The sequence below is a fragment of the Cervus elaphus genome, chromosome 11 (assembly GCF_910594005.1).
Source record: "Cervus elaphus chromosome 11, mCerEla1.1, whole genome shotgun sequence".
In the NCBI taxonomy this organism is placed as follows: domain Eukaryota; kingdom Metazoa; phylum Chordata; class Mammalia; order Artiodactyla; family Cervidae; genus Cervus; species Cervus elaphus.
The window spans coordinates 19,671,960-19,689,044 of record NC_057825.1 but is presented as its reverse complement, the minus strand read 5'-3'; the positions used below and the strand labels follow the sequence as shown (position 1 = coordinate 19,689,044).

At 45.1% G+C, this 17,085-nt stretch overlaps 1 protein-coding gene across 1 annotated transcript in view; it reads left to right on the top strand.

Annotated features, from left to right (window-relative positions):
• NOL10 (nucleolar protein 10) overlaps window positions 1-16,775 on the top strand; it is an 85,658-nt gene extending 68,883 nt beyond the window's left edge. Inside the window, exons 18-21 of the mRNA XM_043917069.1 lie at window positions 250-423; window positions 673-920; window positions 10,061-10,163; window positions 15,935-16,775. Coding sequence (XP_043773004.1) covers window positions 250-423; window positions 673-920; window positions 10,061-10,163; window positions 15,935-16,054 — 645 coding nt within the window. The 3' untranslated portion in view covers window positions 16,055-16,775. The remainder of the gene's footprint in view (window positions 1-249; window positions 424-672; window positions 921-10,060; window positions 10,164-15,934) is intronic.
• Window positions 16,776-17,085: the final 310 nt, after the last annotated feature.

Sequence of the window (17,085 nt, the reverse complement as noted above, 5' to 3'; positions counted from 1 at the left end):
GCTCTTTGTGTGCAGCAGCCAAGTTATACATATTTGCTGTGAAATAGGTTAATAGGATTTGATTGTGGATAAGAAATAAGCAAGAAGGAAGGCCTAGAAACTGGTTCTTTAACAATGTCATAATAATTTAGTAAATTGTGCCTTATGTAGCTTTTTAATAAATTGTTGAGTAAGATGTTTTTAAGCCATCTTTCCTGGCAGATTTTATTCTAATATTAACTTTCAATTTTGACATTCTTTTTCTTACAGAGCCTTCCTAATATTCTCACCGATGATCGATTTAAAGTTATGTTTGAGAACCCTGACTTCCAAGTAGACGAAGAGAGTGAAGAATTTAGACTTTTGAACCCACTTGTTTCCAAAATTAGTGAAAAAAGGAAGAAGAAACTGAGACTCTTAGAGCAACAGGAACTTCATGGAAAAGTAATGTACTGTTTCTCATTTAGAATTTGCGTAATATTTAGTTTTCTGTATAAGTTGGAAGAGTCATTGAATAAAGCTGTAATTTGTTTGACCTTCAGCTTAGGAATATACCTTCTTTTATTAAAGACGTTTTTTCCCAATGCACGCAATGTCACAGATTCTGATAGGTTAACGCTATTTAAAAGGAAATAACGGGTTGGTATTTTTGGCAGAGGGAAAGGAGCTGCTTCTTACTATTTTTATTTTCAGGAAGAGGAGGAAGAACCAGAAGGAAAACCAAGTGATGCAGAAAGTTCTGAGAGTTCAGATGATGAAAAAGACTGGGTCGCAGAGGTCAGGAAACAGCGCCGACTTCTCCAACAGGAGGAAAAAGTGAAGAGGCAGGAACAGCTCCGGGAGGATCAGCAGACGGTCCTCAAGCCACAGTTCTATGAGATCAAAGCTGGCGAGGAATTCAGAAGCTTCAAAGATTCAGCCACAAAACAGAAGCTGATGAAGTGAGTAATGGTGCCCCTGGTGCTGGCTTGCTCGATGTCCAGCCTTGCTCTTCCTGGCTGGCCCTATGCCCTCAAGGGGTCATATTGATCTTTGTAGTTCATGTGACGGTAGCAGCTCGAGGCCAGAGGGGACATAACACTGGTCCTTACTGTGGTGATTCTGAACAACCTTTTGAGGCATAGTTTACATAGAGTAAGATGCAGGGTGTGACCCCAAGAGTATTGGTAAATACGTACATTAGAGCACTTTGATTCCACAAAACCCACACTCTTAAAAATGATGGTGGCAATTAAAGAGGTAACAGCTTCTTTCACAAAAAGTTATTTTTAAAATATTTCAGTTATGTTTACTCTCATCGTAGTTTATCTGAGTAAAAAGTCACTTGGAAAATTTGCCACGAATTTTTTTTAGCTTTATATAGGAAAACAAAGAGATCAGAAAGAGTGGCATTCTGGAATAGGAGAGTACACAGGGACAGAAAGTGGAATGGTGGTTGCCAGGGTTGGAGGCTGGGGAGACACCACTTAATGAGCTACGGTGTTTCCATTTGGAATGATGAGAAAGTTGTAGAAATGGATAGTGATAATGGTTGCACAACAGTGTGAATGTTCACTGAAGAGTGGTTAAAATGGTAAGTTTTATGGTTAAATATTTTACCACAGTAAAAATAAATAAAAGTTTTCCTTTAAAAGAAATGATATTATTTGAACAGTCTCAGTTGTCAGGTGTCTAAGTAAGGAGTTAGGTACTTAAGCCCCCAGGGTTTGTAAGTCACATGAGAGTCACATGAAATTCTCTGCTTTGAGAATTTCTTGGCCACGTGTTGATATACAGGATCTGGATGTGATAGAGTAGACAGTCTTGTAAGAAGAGCCTAAAGGTCTGGAGGGCCAAGGGAAGAGGGCAGGGGGAGCCAAGCAAGGCAGGCGAGGCGTCAAATGGGGGCTGTACCAGTTCTCTGCCCTGTACTTTTCTAACCCCCAGCTTCCTGGTTTGAAAATTGTGCTTTTTCAGACAGAAGAAGAGGGGAAAGGTGGGGAGGACAATGATAGATAGACTGAATTATTTCTGGAATGGAGAGATGCCTGTTCATCTTTATTTTGCCAGTTTCTAGCAAATGTCTGAGACACAAAATGTTGAGGGAATCCTTCAACTTAGATACAGGATCATCTAGAAATTCTGGCTCTGCCTAACAGAAGATAGGTTGGTAGACAAACAATCTAATGATAGGTTTAATATCTCATGAAGAGATTTTCTTAACCTACCAACCTCACTTTTTTTTGGTTAACAAGTTTCTTTAAATATAATTTACATAACAGACAGTCACATACTTAAAGTATATAGTTCATTGGTTTTTGGTAGAGTCACAGAGTTGGGCAGCCACCACCAGAGTCAGTTTTAGAACATTTTCATCACAGCCCCACAAGCAGAATTCCTTACCCCGTCCGTCAATATTCACTCCCATTTACTCCACCTCATCTTACCTCCAGGCAAACACTGATCTGTTCTCTAGCTCTACAGGTTTGTCTGTTGTGACGTTTCATGTGGATGTAATCATATGTGTGGCTTTTTGTCCCACTGCTTTTACTTGGAATGATGTTTTTAATGTTCATCCATGTTGTTGCATGTGTCGGTAGTCCATTCAGTTTTATTCCAGGTTGTCGGTAATGCCGCATTTTATTTATCCGTAGATCAGTTGATGGGTATGCGTGGTGTGTCCACTTGTCAGTGCTGCTGTGAACATTTGTATGTGTGTTTGCGTGGACATGTGCTCTCATTTCTCCTGGCTGCGTACCTGGGAGTGGAACTGCTGGTCACGTGGTAATGTCATGTCTAACCTGAGAAACTGCCAAACTTTTTTCCAGAAAGACTGCTTCACTTTTGTCTCCACCAGCAGTGTGTGCAACTCCACTTTTTATGTAGCTGTCATTCGTAGATTTTTACCTGGAGTCCTAGTCAGAAGCAGAGGGAAGACTGCTTGTTTTCAGTATTCTGTTTCTATGGAGTGAATTTCTTTGTTAGATGATCTGCTGTTTTTGTCTTGGGTTATTTACTTTACCTCAAGCTCCTGAATCTGTATCTTGACCGGAGTAGGCACTTGATAAATCCTTGTGAGGGTGTGGATCTTCTATGCACTGATTCCTTGTCAGGCAGCCCTGGAAGTTACTCTTCCAAGATGTGCTGAAAAAGAACTCATTTACCCGAAAACCACTGACCAGGACAGTCTGGGAGCAGTCTTTTTCAGTGTAACCATGGTAACAGGAAGCTGCGATTTGAGGGTGGGAGACATGACCAAACTGTCTGGCATTCTTGTTTTGCCTGTGAGCTTTGGTAGGATATTCATGTAGAAAATAAAAGGGATGTACATTTAGTATTTAATGAATAATGATAGCCAAGCTAATACACTGCAGTTACACGTTCTTACTAAGTTAAGCGTCAATAAGTTAGTTGTTTTGAGAAGAGGAGCTGTATGAGCGATAATCCTTACACAGGCTTAAAAGTCCTGTTGCTTAAAGTAACCACCCTTTGGTAGGAATAGCCCGCAGTTTGCTGGCGTTTGGGCACACACTGCTTGTTGAATTCTAGTCTTGACTGGATTATTTTGGCAAATCCTGAACTTGTAATGTTCTAATATTATTTAATGAAGCATTGCACCATTATCCTTCAGAGAGCTAAAGTGACTCCTTATGTTTATTCTTGGAGTTACCACAAGGCAATCAGCAAAATGCAGCATTGGAGTCAAATGGATTATGTTTGAAAGTTCACTTGGACTTGCTCAGCTTTAAAACCATTTCAGTTTTTAAAACCAGAGCGAGTTCTCTCCGTTGCCTAGCCTGGTAACAAGAGCTTCAGATAAATACATATGTCTGTCAGCACATTCTTAGGTGCCTTCCAGTGTGCTGGTGCTTTCCTTCTGAGTTTATTCATCCCCCTGTCAACCTCTCCACCCACTCATCCATCAGTCAGACAGTCGTCTGGTGCCTCGGGTGAGCAGAGTGCCGTCCTGGGCCCCGGGGGTGGGAAGGAAGGGCCCGGCTCACATGCCGGAAGCACCACCGTTCTCACCGGGGCTCTGTGAGCTGTCTGGAGGCCCTGGGAATGTGTGCGAGGAAGAAAGGGGGTGGATTTTTAGAGGGCCACTGAAGTCTTAATTAGAGGTCGTATTGAAACTGGTCTTTTGAAAGAAAAAGGGTGAACACAGAGAGCAGGGTGGGAAAGCTGGCTTTCTTGGCCGAAGGGGCCGTATGAACAGGACGGCTGTGGAGGCGAGGGAGGAGCTGTGGTCGTGGGGTGAGAGCACAGAGCACACGGCAGGGAGCACAGCCCGGAGCACAGCCCGGGAGCCGGGGAGGCAGGCTCGTGAGGCCCTGGCCCTGGCCCTGGCCCTGGCTGAGATACCGGTGAGCCAGGGGAGACCGGGGCTAAGATTATCATGATCAGATCTGTTCAGTCCCTCCTCCCAATTATGTAAATATTTAACAGTAAAAGCAGTACATGTTTGTTGAAGAAAATAAAAGCATAGGCGTAACAAAGCCCTATTTTCCAGAAACTGCTAGTGAAATACTGCAGTTTTAGAGATAAAATGCAGGGAGAAACTGGGCCCATGAGATCAGCTAGCCAATCGTAAGAAAGCAGTCCCAGGGGCAAGTGATGAAAGCCTGACATGGGGTGGAGAGGAGCGGACAGACGTGGAACCAGATTATTCCTGAGCGTGTCTAAGAATAAGACACACACTGCAACACCGTTTGATTACTAATTTAATACCAAAGGAGTTGGGGCAATGTTAAAATGAAAAGTGTTGCCACTGAGATAAAGGATTCAGAATGAAAAACAAATTTAAGACTCAACGTATTGAGCTGGGTGTTCAGCACATTGAGTCCCCAAGACCCATGTGTCCTCCTGGTCATGTTCGGCTGACAAATGGTAATGTAGGAGCTAGGCCGGAGACACTGGTTTAAGAGCTACCAGCCTCCCTGTGGGGTTGAGACCCTGGCATAAAAAGAATTTGCAGAAGTGTGTACAGGGAAACGAGGGCTCAGAATAAAGCCCTTAGGAACAACAAATGTTTTTCTTAAGTCTATGGTGGAAACCATGCACTTCTCTAAAAGCATACAAGTGCGTGCAAAGTAATACATACGGTTTTAGAGGTGTCAGGAATATATTGCTAGCCCGGGGCTGAGAGGTCTGATTTAGAGGGCTGGTGAAGGAGAAGGTGGGCAGTAAACAGTACTAAGGAGTTGCCCAAAAGGTGGGAGGAACTGGAAAGAGCCATGCTTGGAGAGAATGTCACAGAGAAGGGCGTGGTACTGATGCCGGGTGCAGGGGGGGGGGGGGGGCCCTAACATGGAGGCATGGCCATGGGAAGAGTGTCAAGATCAAGAAAGGAATGGGAGAAAAAAGAACATTGTGAACAATTAGCATAGATGGTTCCTTCAAGATACTGGCAGTGAAAGGAAGGAACCAAGGCCAATAGCTTGTCAGGAGAGGGTTTTTAGGCTTGAGAGGTGTCTTATTAGTATGCAGAGAGGAATTAACCATGGAAAGGGCAGAGTGACGAAATGACTGGACTGAATTGGTGGGTTGTACCGGGTGAGCAGTCAGGAGCAAATGGGGCCAAGAGCCACCAGTTAAAGAGAGGTCCATCTTCAGAAACCAAGGAGAGAAGTCAGGATGGGTGGAAGTGACTCTCTTTCTAGGTAGAAAGAGAGGATGTTCACGCTGGCCTCTGTTGGGAATCGGGGCACGTGACCCCCTTCAGTTACCAGGGTAGCCTCGGTCTGGGACACCTGATGTACGTGCTGGGGATGTCTGTAGGTAAACCCGTGAGAAAGAGTCCTTAAGATAGCTTTCCAGATTTCAGTAGCAGAGGATAGCTCCTCTTCTTAGGTGATAAATGCTACATGTCGGGAGGCCCTTTCAGCTCAATTCATGAAAACATTCTTTAAAGCACCTACGCTGTGGTCGTTGTAGTTGTTGTTCAGTCACTAAATTATGTCCAACTCTCTGCGTAGAGATTTTCTGCCTTCAAGGAACTCATCTTCATCAGGTACTTTGGTATCTCGTGGTGAGCTGCTTATCATGTCTGCAACCTTATCCTCTTTGAATTAAACAACTGTGGCCAGCTTTTCCTCACCAGCTAATTTCCTTCTCACTGATAGTGGATAAGAACTAAAAGTCTAATTCTGAAAGAAGTTCCGTTTCAAACTTCCTCTTTTTTTAAAAGAGAACCTTTTATTACTCCAGTAATCAGTACTCCACTGATACACAAGCATGTTATCATCGCTGTGTATGTGTCTTTATTATCACAAGCATATGCTATCGCTGAAATACAAACGTAGGATGAACGGTAACAGTCTTCTCTCCCCTGACACTCCCACCCTGAGGTCCTAAGTGACCTCCTGGTCACTCCCAGGTATGCACACTCACTTGTACAGTTGTGGATAGCACTAATCTTCATTGAAAAACAAGTTTTGAAATGTTTTCTTTGTAAGTGCATGGAGGTTTGCCTTATGGCTGCATAAGTATTTCATAAGGTGGATGGGCCATAATACCTAATTTTGAGTGTTTAGGTTGTTTCTTGGTTTTCTCCTCCATTTTCACTGTTATAAATATGTACCACGTGCAAGAATTTCTGAAGACCATATTACCTGACGATGGAGCTTGCTGGGTCAGAATAGGTGTGTGTGATCATTGTGGCCAGGTCGTCCTCCAGAAAGGCCTCATGTGCCTGTCTCCCCCACACTGGCAACAGCAGTGGAACCTTCTCAGATTTTAACTGAGCAGAAGGTTGAGCTACACGTGGTGGTTACCTGAACTTACATCTGCTGCAGTAGAAGCTTTGAAGCAATGTGTGCAAACTGGAAGCACTCAGTTTCAGTAACCTTTATGTGTTACAAAGTTACATGTTTAAAACAAAGTACTTAAAATTCACCATTTATCTGTGGATTCATTACTCTCTTCCTATCCCCATTAATGTAGACTAGGAAGGGGTGATTCCTTTATTTTCCGTCAGTTTACCTCTTCTCTGTGCCTTTATGGATGTCTTCCACTCTCTCCCTCCGTTTCCTCACAAAATGATTTTAACTCCAAGAAGGAGCATTATTTTTAATTAAATATCAGCGCATGTGTGCTTTAGAGCCTCAAAGAAGTAAATCATTCAGCTCTCCTGGAGCATCTAATAAATACCTTAGTATTTCCCCCTGGAGTTTATGCCCACTCCTCTTTCTTCTAATACAGCCGTACTGATCATGTAGGTTCTTGACCTTGTGTCCGCTCCATCCTGTGCTGAGTACTTCTCTCACTTTCCACCTTCTATAGCCCATGTTGTATCTTAGCAGTCCCTGCAGTCATCTCATGAAAAAAAGCTTTTTTTTTTTTCTCCTGAAATTCTTAACTTGACCATCAATTACAAAGTAGCCAGAGGCCCGCCGACTTAACGCCTGGACAGGGGTGGAGCGGGACTGGGAGGGCCAGCCGTCCTGGGCGAGTGTGAGAAGGACAAGCACCGGGGCTCCTGCAATTTCTTCTTTGTTCACAGTAGACAGTCTGCAGGGGTCTGGCCATGTCTCCCATCGTCTCTGACTGAATTCACACGTGGGCAGCAGGCTCAGGGACTGCTGGTTCGTAGCCGCATTCCGCAGGCCGACTTTGAAGGGAGGAGAGTGGGACCTACTTTACTGCAGAAGCCTCTGCCCTTGGCCCCCGCGTCTGATCCTTTGCCACGGCTCCTTCCAAAGCTCGGTCTCTCCAGGGAGCCGAGACAGAACAAGTCTCTACAAGCGCACGGCCAGGTACCCGGAGAGGAGACCAGAGCTGCTCTGCCCTGTCATGGAGGAGCTAGGTCATCCTGAGAAGAGTAGTAATTTCCCACAATTTACTTGAAAAGTCTTTTTCTTCCCAAATTAGTGTTCTCTGTGTACCACCTTGTCTCAGTGGCTCCATGGTTATTCAGAATTCCTGTTGCCTTCAAAATCTCAGCGTTTATAGCTCTGAAAAAAAAGAACAAAAATGAGATGAACGACCAAAGGCATTTGCTGAGGCTGACATGAGTCACACGTATGCTGGAGTCGGTTTACACTTTACTTTTGAATTCTGGTTTTAAAAAAAGAAAAGGCGAAATCAAACGTTCATTTCACTCAGTTTGTCATGTGGAAGCTTGTCATTTAGAATTCTTAATGGACACATTTCCTGAACAAAATTTATAAATCAAGCATAGTCTGACACATGCCTGGAAACCAGAAATTCTTAAATTGGAATCCTGGTTTTAGACTTGAATCCTTCTGTGGCCTGGGGCAAGTCATAGAATATCTTACCTCCCTTTTTGCCATCTGTATGTCTCAGGGATGTTGAAAGGATTAATTAGTTAGTCTGTTAAGAACTTTGAAGATGAAAAGTACTTTAAAAGTGCTTCTTAATAGCATTATTGCTTAGAAAAGAGTTGCCACTTTTATGCTAACCACTTATGTCTCAAATTATATAAGGAAGGTGTTATTTAGTACTAACTAGTAGTCGTAAACTAGAGGTAGAGCTTTCAAAGCTGTGAACATCAAACACTGGCTTTCAGAATTTCAAAGGAGCATCACTTTGTCTCTTGGAGCTGTGTTCTCGTTAATTAGTCCCAAAGATCGTATTTCAGGAAAGAGACCATTTCATACAATGTACCACCACCACCACTCTCTTTAAAATTCAGGCAAGCTTTTAAATTGAAAAAGGGTGCATTCAGTTTTAAGTTGGTGCAAGGAATATTGGAAAGGGAAGTGTTTTTACTTTTTTTTTTTTTTTTGAGGAAGGAACTGAATAGAAGAGACAACCTTATTCTTTTTGGTTCCTTCCTCTCTCCTCTCCCAGTTACATCTCAGTGATGTGAGGGTATTGCTTTAACCTTTTCTAGAGGGCTTCCCAAATCCACCTGCCAGAAGAGATGCAGGTTCAACCCCTGGGTCAGGAAAATTCCCTGGAGGAGGAAATGGCAACCTACTCCAATATTTTTCTTTCTTTTTAATTGAAAAATAATTGCTTTACAGTATTGTGTTGGTTTCTGCCATACATCAACATGAATCATAACCACTCCAGAATTCTTAACCTGGAGAATCCCATGGACAGAGGAACCTGGCAGGCTCCAGTCCATGGGGTCGCAAAGAGTTGGACATGAATGAGCACTCACACATGCAGAAGGGCTAGAGCTAACATTTAAACTTACTAAAAATATTTGTCTTTAGGCTTAGTTCTGTTTTTTCTCTCTAAAGCAAGTTAACACTGATCTGCTTTTATAATAAAGCATTATTATAAGAACATGTAATGAAGTGTTATATAACTGGTACTAAATTCAAATTCAGAATCAACATCTTGACTGTTACAGATGCAGTGAGTTGCCAGGCACAGCAAACCATGACAAGAAAGAGACTTTAGAAACATGACAAGAAATGAAATTTGAATTGGGGGTTAATTGTGTCAGAAAGTAAGTCAAGAAGTTGAAAGGAGAGGTAGCCCTGAATCAGGCTAAGTCAGAACTTATCCCCAGTGTGATTGCTTTTGTTATCTCCATGTCATCAGACGATCTCATGTATCAAGTTGCTTGTGCTGTGGGTAATGAGTGTGGTCGACAAGCTAAGACCGAGTGAAGGAAAAGTTAGAGTTCTCAGCACTTCTCTGTGGCTTGACCTGGAAGGCTTTGTTTGTGTTCACTACTGTGCAGAAGGTGAATGAGTTGCTGAGATGCTCACATACCTAACTAGTGCCTGGATTTAATATAAAATGCTTTAGCAGCTTAAGTGCCTCTGACCGTTACCGTAAATTACATGCTTCAGAAATATGGCTCCTTTGCATTTTGGCTTCAGAAATGTGATTTAGTAACAGAAATAGCAAGCATTGAAATATGTGGAACCACTACTTAAAACACTTAATTAGTGGGTGTTCAGGACAGCCATTGTTTCTACTGCATATTTGCTGAGTCTGGGTAATGATGGTTTGAGTGTCTGCAATTCTGTCCATTGATTATGTTAAACAAATGCCATTTTCTGTCTGTACCACACGTGTAAAAGGTCATTCTTCATGTAATCGATTCTAATTAAAGCTTGTTTCTAATGGGAAATCAAAACATAACCCTAATTAATGTGTCATTCTCTTAAATTTCCTGCAGTAAAACCCTTGAAGACCGGTTGAAACTTGAAGCGAAAAACGGAACATTGAGTGTATCCGACACAACGGTTGGCAGCAAACAACTGACATTTACATTAAAGAAGGTGAGTTGCTTTCTCGTGTTCTTTTTTAATTCACAGAAGGAAGACGAGGCTTCCAGCAGTGTTGTGTGTGTCTGACCTCAGAGCTGCCTTCCAAGCCTCCCCCTGTTGAGGGAACGTGTGCTGTTCGGGCATTTTTTCCCTGCAGCCGGAGCCCCTCCTGGGTTGTGAGCACATTGCGTGGCAGAGCCTTGGCAGAGCCAGGCGTGTGTCTGGTGTCCCGAGGGAGGCAGGCCCCCAGTGACCCAGACTCGGTACTGTTGGTGAAGAGCCGCAGCATAGTTTCGGGGTCGCTGGGTCACTGAGGTGGGACCTTGTAAAACGGAAGTCCTGACTATCCACAGCTGTGAAAGAATAGCTCAGGCTCACATGGACTTGAAGATGATCAAGAACTGGTGATTTCTAATGCATTCATGACAGTGCAATCAGCTTGCCCGGGGTAGATAGTTTAAGGAGGCACATTACTCTATCCACAGTAGGTCCCATTCTAAACCGACTTAACAACAGTCATTTCTAAGCCACCTTTGATGACACCTGGCATACAATGAAGGAAGAATAAGCTGCTTTAAATATTTGCTATGAACTGATGAGTGAAGAAGCTCCATAGTTTTATTTTTCAAAAAAATTTTTTTCTTATTTAGTCACTCTCACTTAATATGTATTGTCACAAAGAGGGAAAGAATGACAAAGACTTCACTTCTGATCCTTTTCTTAAATTGAGATATAATACAAGTATCTAAAATCCACCCTTTTAAAAATACACAGTTCAGGGTTTTTAGTAGTCACCAAATGCTGTGCTCATTATCACCATCTAAATCTGGACCATCCTCGTCACTCCAAAAGGAAACGCCACCCTCTCATGTCCCAGCCTATGGGTTTGCCTGTTCTGTACATTGTGTATATATATAGAAGCACACAACGTGTTTTCTTTTGTGACCGGCCTCTTTCACCTTAGCGTGTTTTTAAAGGCTAATCCTTGTTGCAGCGTGTATAAGAGCTTTATTCGTTTTCATGACTGAGTAATATTTCATTCTGTGGATATACCACAGCTTGTTGTTTAGTTGCTAAGTTGAATCCCACTCTTTTGTGATATTATAGACTGTAGTCCACCAGGTTCCTCTGTCCATGGGATTCTCCAGGCAAGAATACTGGAGTGGGTTGTCATTTCCTTCTCCAGGGGATCTTCTGGACCCAGGGATCAAATCCATGTCTCCTTCATTGGCCAGTGGATTCTTTACCACTGAACTACCTGGGAAGCCCATACCACAATTTGCCTTAATCTGATGGTAGACATTAGGGTTGTTTGTTTTTTTAACATTTTGAGGAACGACTAGACTGTTTTCCAAAGTGATGGCACCATTCCCTATTCCCACCAGCAGTCTGTGAGGGTTCTGTTTTTTTCCTCATCCTTGCCAGTACTTGTTACTGTCGGTCTTTATTGTAGTCATCCTTGTGGGTGTGAAGTGGTATCTCACTGTGGTTTTGATTGACATTTTCCTGATGACTAACAATGGTAGAGCATTTTTTTTCATGTGCCTATTGGCCATTCATACATTTCCTTCAGAAAAATGTGTTCACAACCTCCGCTCATTCATCTCTGGTTGTTGACAGTTCTTTCTGATGTCGTCAGAAGGCCTGCCAAGTGATAAGGATATTTTTTACTTAGTTACTGTTCATTATCTTATATAGATACAATTTTAAAAAAAGAGCAGAAAAAAAAAATATTGTTTTTTCTTTGTGATAAGAACTCTAAGGATTTACCCTCTGAACAGCTTTCCTGTGTGTAATACAGCAGTTTTGACTGTAGTCTTCACACTGTACATCACACCCCTAATACTCCTTTATCTCGTGACTGAAGTTTGTACTTTTGATCACCTTTTCCCAATTCCCCCTCTCCCCACTCCCCCCATTAGAACTTTTTTATTCTGTGTGTAAGAAGCTTTTCAGTTTAATCTGTCTCCATTTACAGCAAACTTCCATCTTACATTTTTCATTTAAATAAGCCAAAACTGGCTGTGTGTTCAAACTAACTCATTGTGCCTAGTTTCTTAGAGATTCTCTGTGTGCCCTCGAACGTTTCCTAATTTCCTCTGAAGTTCACGATGCTGAGGGGGCGGCAGGCGCAGGCCTCCTGTGGGAAGACCTCACAGGCTTCCAGCTGCCCGGCCCAGGGCTCCCTGTGCCGCACGGGGTGAGCTGGGAGGATGCGAGCACACTCCTTCCCCACATTTCCCCAGTTGGAAGGTACTGAGTTCAGTATCAGTTTATGATTTGTGGTAAACTGAAAATAAGATGGCTCTGATTCCCCCCTCCCCCCAAAAACGTGCTACCCTGATGACTCAGCGGCAGAGAATCTGCCTGCAACGCAGGAGACATGGGTTCGCTCCCTTGGCCTGGAAGATCCCCTGGAGGAGGAATTGGCAACCCACTCCAGTATTCTTGGCTGGGAAACTCCTTAAACAGACAATCCTGGTGGGACAGACGGTCCATGGGGTCACAAAGAGTTGGGCACAGCTTAGTGACTAAACTGCAACACAAAAACGAAACAGTTAAGTGAAAATACTTAAAACAGCCTGGCGGTTGAGTCTAGCAGAGGCTTTGAAACTAGTTTGGGAAATGCATCAGTTGGCATTTGGCTCATGCCTGTTTCATCCTTTGACTAATAGAATTTCAACTATTAAATCTTAGTTTTATTTAAGAATTTTTATGGAATTATTTATTTGTGGGTTTTTTTTTTTAATACAAATCCTTTTATACTAGGTGTGTGATATATTCAGGTAAAATTTCAAGTTTTCCTAGTATTTTCATATATACTTTCTAAAATGTTAATCAAATTGAAGGAGAAAAACCTATGCTTTAATATTATTTAAAATTGCTTAGTGGCAAAACTAGGATTAGGTCCCAGATTCTACTTTTAAATACCCTGTAGTTCATTCCCTCAGGGGCTCTGGGCCAGCCTGGTACTGGTGCAGGGGTGGGCTTTGCATTTAAGTCTCCCCCGTCCCGAGATAGGACTGCCATGGATGTGGGGAAGGAGTCAGGACAGGAACAGGAAGGAGAGTCAGCTGGTTGGCTCTTCACTCATAACGAATCGGTCACACAGTGGCAGCAGCTTGCAAATACAGCTCTTCTCTAGATTGGGGATAAGGAGAGTTTTTTTTCTGGACAGGGGCTTCCCAGGTGGCACAGTGGTAAAGTGGTAAAGTCTGCCAATGCAGGGGATGCAAGAGACCCAGGTTTGATTCCTGGGTCAGGAAGATCCCCTGGAGTAGGGAATGGCAACCTGCTCCAGTATTCTTGCCTGGAGAATTCCATGGACAGAGAAGTCTGGCAGGCTGCCACCCATGGGGTCACAAAAGAGTCAGGCACGACTGAGCACACACTTGTTTCTGGACAGAGGTTTTTCTGCAGGGATCGCTGCTACCTCTGAGCTCATGTGTAGACACCTGCCTTTGTGGGGATTCCACGGGCAGGGCCTCGTAGGGTGTGCTCCAGGAGACAGACGGGGGGCTCCTGGAAGCTGGCTTTGCCACCACGCCCCCAAGGGAAATCCACTACAGAGGTCTGTATTATCAAAGATGCAGAGCAGCTCCTGACATAAAAAGCGCCAGCACTTCCTGTTTATCTTTATTTAGTACCTCATTTCCCAAAGTTACTTGGACCAGAGGCATTTTTAAACGAATGCTTCTTAATATGAGAGCTTCCCTGTTGTCTCAGAAGGTAAAGTGTCTGCCTGCAGTGCAGGAGACCCAGGTTTGATCCCTGGGTCAGGAAAATCCCCTGGAGAAGGAATTGGCAACCCACTCCGTTATTCTTGCCTGGAGAATCCCATGGATGGAGGAGCCTGGCAGACTACAGTCCATGGGGTCGCAGAGTCAGACACAACTGAACAACTTCACTTTTCTTAATGTGAAGAAACAGAATATTAAATAAGCAGTGTTCAGGGGCTTGCTGACACACCATCATCTGGTCTGCTAGGGAGCGTGCAGTTTCCCTTGGCTTTCTGAGTTCTTCGTTCACAAAGGAGCCTCAGCCTGCTCTCTGCCACGTGCTAGGGACACACAGAACAGACAGACCTGGCTGTGGGTGCCACAGTCCCGTGGATGGAGGGAGATCACGTACAGTCACCTCATTGTAATGTGGGATGCAGAGGCCCAGGGCTGGGAGTGTTGGGCCCAGCCCAGCCAGAGGAGTGAGGGACGGCTGGGTGAGGGGCAGGCAGAGCCCCGAGGGGCTGGCGGGGCTCCAGCCTCCAGCCTCTCTGGAGGGTGGGAGTGAGCCTAGGTGTGTGAAACACAGCCGTCACGGGTCCGCCAACTGTGGCCTCCCACGTAGCTGGAAAGGCACGTAGAGCTGTCAGTCAGGGCCCTGTCTGAGGTTAAATTTTAACCCCAGTCCTAAGAACCGTGGAAAGCGGTTGAAAAGGTCTAGTTAGCAGAAGATTGGCATACCGTTTCTATTTTTAAAAAGTTGCAGGAGGAGGCAAACTGAAGGGGGCTGACAGGGGTTCCTCACCCTGTCGTAGTGAGAGGTCAGGGCCAGCCTGAGGCAGGAATGACTGCGCCCTGGGCTGGGTGGGGCCGGGAGAGGGACCTGCAGGGGACACACTTGGGCAGGGTCCCTTTGAGAAGGCTTTGAAAAACGGTACATAGTCGGGAAAAGAGCTCGATTCTCCAGAATCTCAGTCCAAGGGTTTCTTCAGATAGGAAAGAGTCAGCAGTTTTTGGTCTCACAAATCGTGTTCTTTTCTCATGATTCCTTCACCTCCCAGCTCTTTCACTTTACAGAAGTAGAATAATCCCGGCAGTAAGTGAACACAGAGACTTGTTCTTCAAGGCGGACATATGAATGAGAACCCCCAGGTGCCTGGAGCTGGCAGATCACAGGCCGGCAGGCCATGCAGGTGTCTCTAAGGCAGCATTTTGCAACTTTGAAAGTGGTTGCCCCACCACTGCTGTCAAAGTTGGACCTTCTGTCAGTTCCACCAGCTAAGATTTTTTTTTTGAGCTTCACAGTTAGGGGTTTGTATTCTCCAAACTAGACTCGGTGGAATGGAGCTGTATTCTTAGAACTCCGAAGCTTCTCTTCCCTTCAGCGCAGATTCTGCACTGATGTAGCTCTCTTCTGTGAAACTAGTGACACTGTTCGGAGGTCTGGTTCTCTCACCTGAGTGTTGAGAATGGCGCCTTCAAAGCAGCCATCCCAGAACCCATTTGCCCCTTCCGGCCATGAACTTGGGATTGACTGACATGTCTGCTGAGCCTTTATCAGCGTTTAGTGGTAGCTCTCTGCCTTTCAGGGCAGTTTGATTCTCTTTGGAACCAGCTCTGGGGGACTGGATGATTAATCGTGGGTTGGTTATTACACAGTTTTGGGACACAGAAGGACTTCTTTTGTCTTTAAGACAATGTGAGTAAACTGATGAATGGCTCTGGCTTGTCAGTGAAGGACAGTTCCGCAAGAGAAGTAGTGGGCATTTGGAAAGCCATCGCGTCTTCTTCAGGGTGGCTCTCCCGGGGGACTGTGTGGCGTGTGGGCTGAGGAACCAGCCTCAGGCTGTGTGGTTCAGTCCGGTGCATCCAGATCGCTGTCCGGCCCAGGGGATTTAGGGCTTCGGGTCTCACAGTGACCGTGGCGGTTGGCATTGGTCCTGCTGTCCCTGCCGGAACAGGGCTAAGGGTGGTGGTTGGGCCGTTGGCATTCCGATGGCTCCCAGAGAGGGGTGTTGGCATGTCCTTTCTGTTTCTCTCCCCTCATTTACTCTTCTCTCTCAGTCGGAGCAGCAGAAGCAGCAGCAGGAGGCTGAGAAACTGCACCGGCAGGAGAGGAAGGCCGTGCGCCGCTCAGCAGGACATCTCAGGTCCCGGCCCAGGCGGGGGCGGCCGTTCCACTGAGTCCAGAGCCAGCCCCACACATGACCCCGAGGAGCTCAGTGCCTCTCCCCCACTGGATCGTCGTTGATTCGGGCGTGTTAGCCACGGCTGGGGTCAGGCAGCCCTCAAATCGCGGGGAACCCTCGCATCTGCAGAGAGAAGTCCAGACTGGGCTGTGGTCCCCAGGCCTGTGGTCAGACTCTGGGGCTGGGCCCGCTGGCCACGTAGCGCCCCGGGGCACTTCTGTGCCATGTGGCTCCCCAAGAACATTGTTCCTTCCCCTGGTTTTAATCCCATTCGAGAGGTGGGTGTCTTCGAATACTGTGAGATGTGCCCATGAGGCGAGAGGGTCCTGGGCTGCAGACCAGGGCCCGGGGTCTTCTGGGACCATCTGCCCTGCCCGCTGCCATTCACGACTCAGCTCGGCCCCCGCCCCTGCCCCAAGAGGCCACTCCCGTCTCGCCCAACTATGGGCTTCGGTCACATTTGTGTTTTTAAGAATGTGCCGGTAAGTGTGTTTATGTGTTGGTCTGGGATTTTTTAAAGCATATTTTTATACCAAAAGAATGTAAATTAAATGGTAATAGCCATCTAAAACAGAAAGTGGAAGCTACTGGATATTCTTTTAACTTGGCACAGGATTAAATACAGATTTTTTTTTTCCCCAGTGTCTTTAGTGCAGTTTGAGATATACTGACTGGAGACAACGTTTATAAAAATAAATGCTTTCATTTGAACAGCTTCTTGGAGAGAGACCCATTCCTTGAGTTAATTTGAAAAATTACTTTGGTTTCTTTGTATGCGAATGTGTGAAGAGTCTCTGAGATAGTGACTCTTGGGGTTGTAAATGATAGAATCTAAGTTGAGATGTCACAAGCAGAAAGGCAAAGGCGTTAATGAACACAGCCAGGCTGGAGAGTGACCGCCTCAGGCCCCCGGGATCCAGGCCTCCGCACTCAAGCCGGCCTCCTTTCTTGTCTCCCTGCTGTTGGGACCTTGCTTCCGTCTCCTCGGTCTCCCCTCCTGTCTTCCTGCAGCCCTGCCCTCGCCAT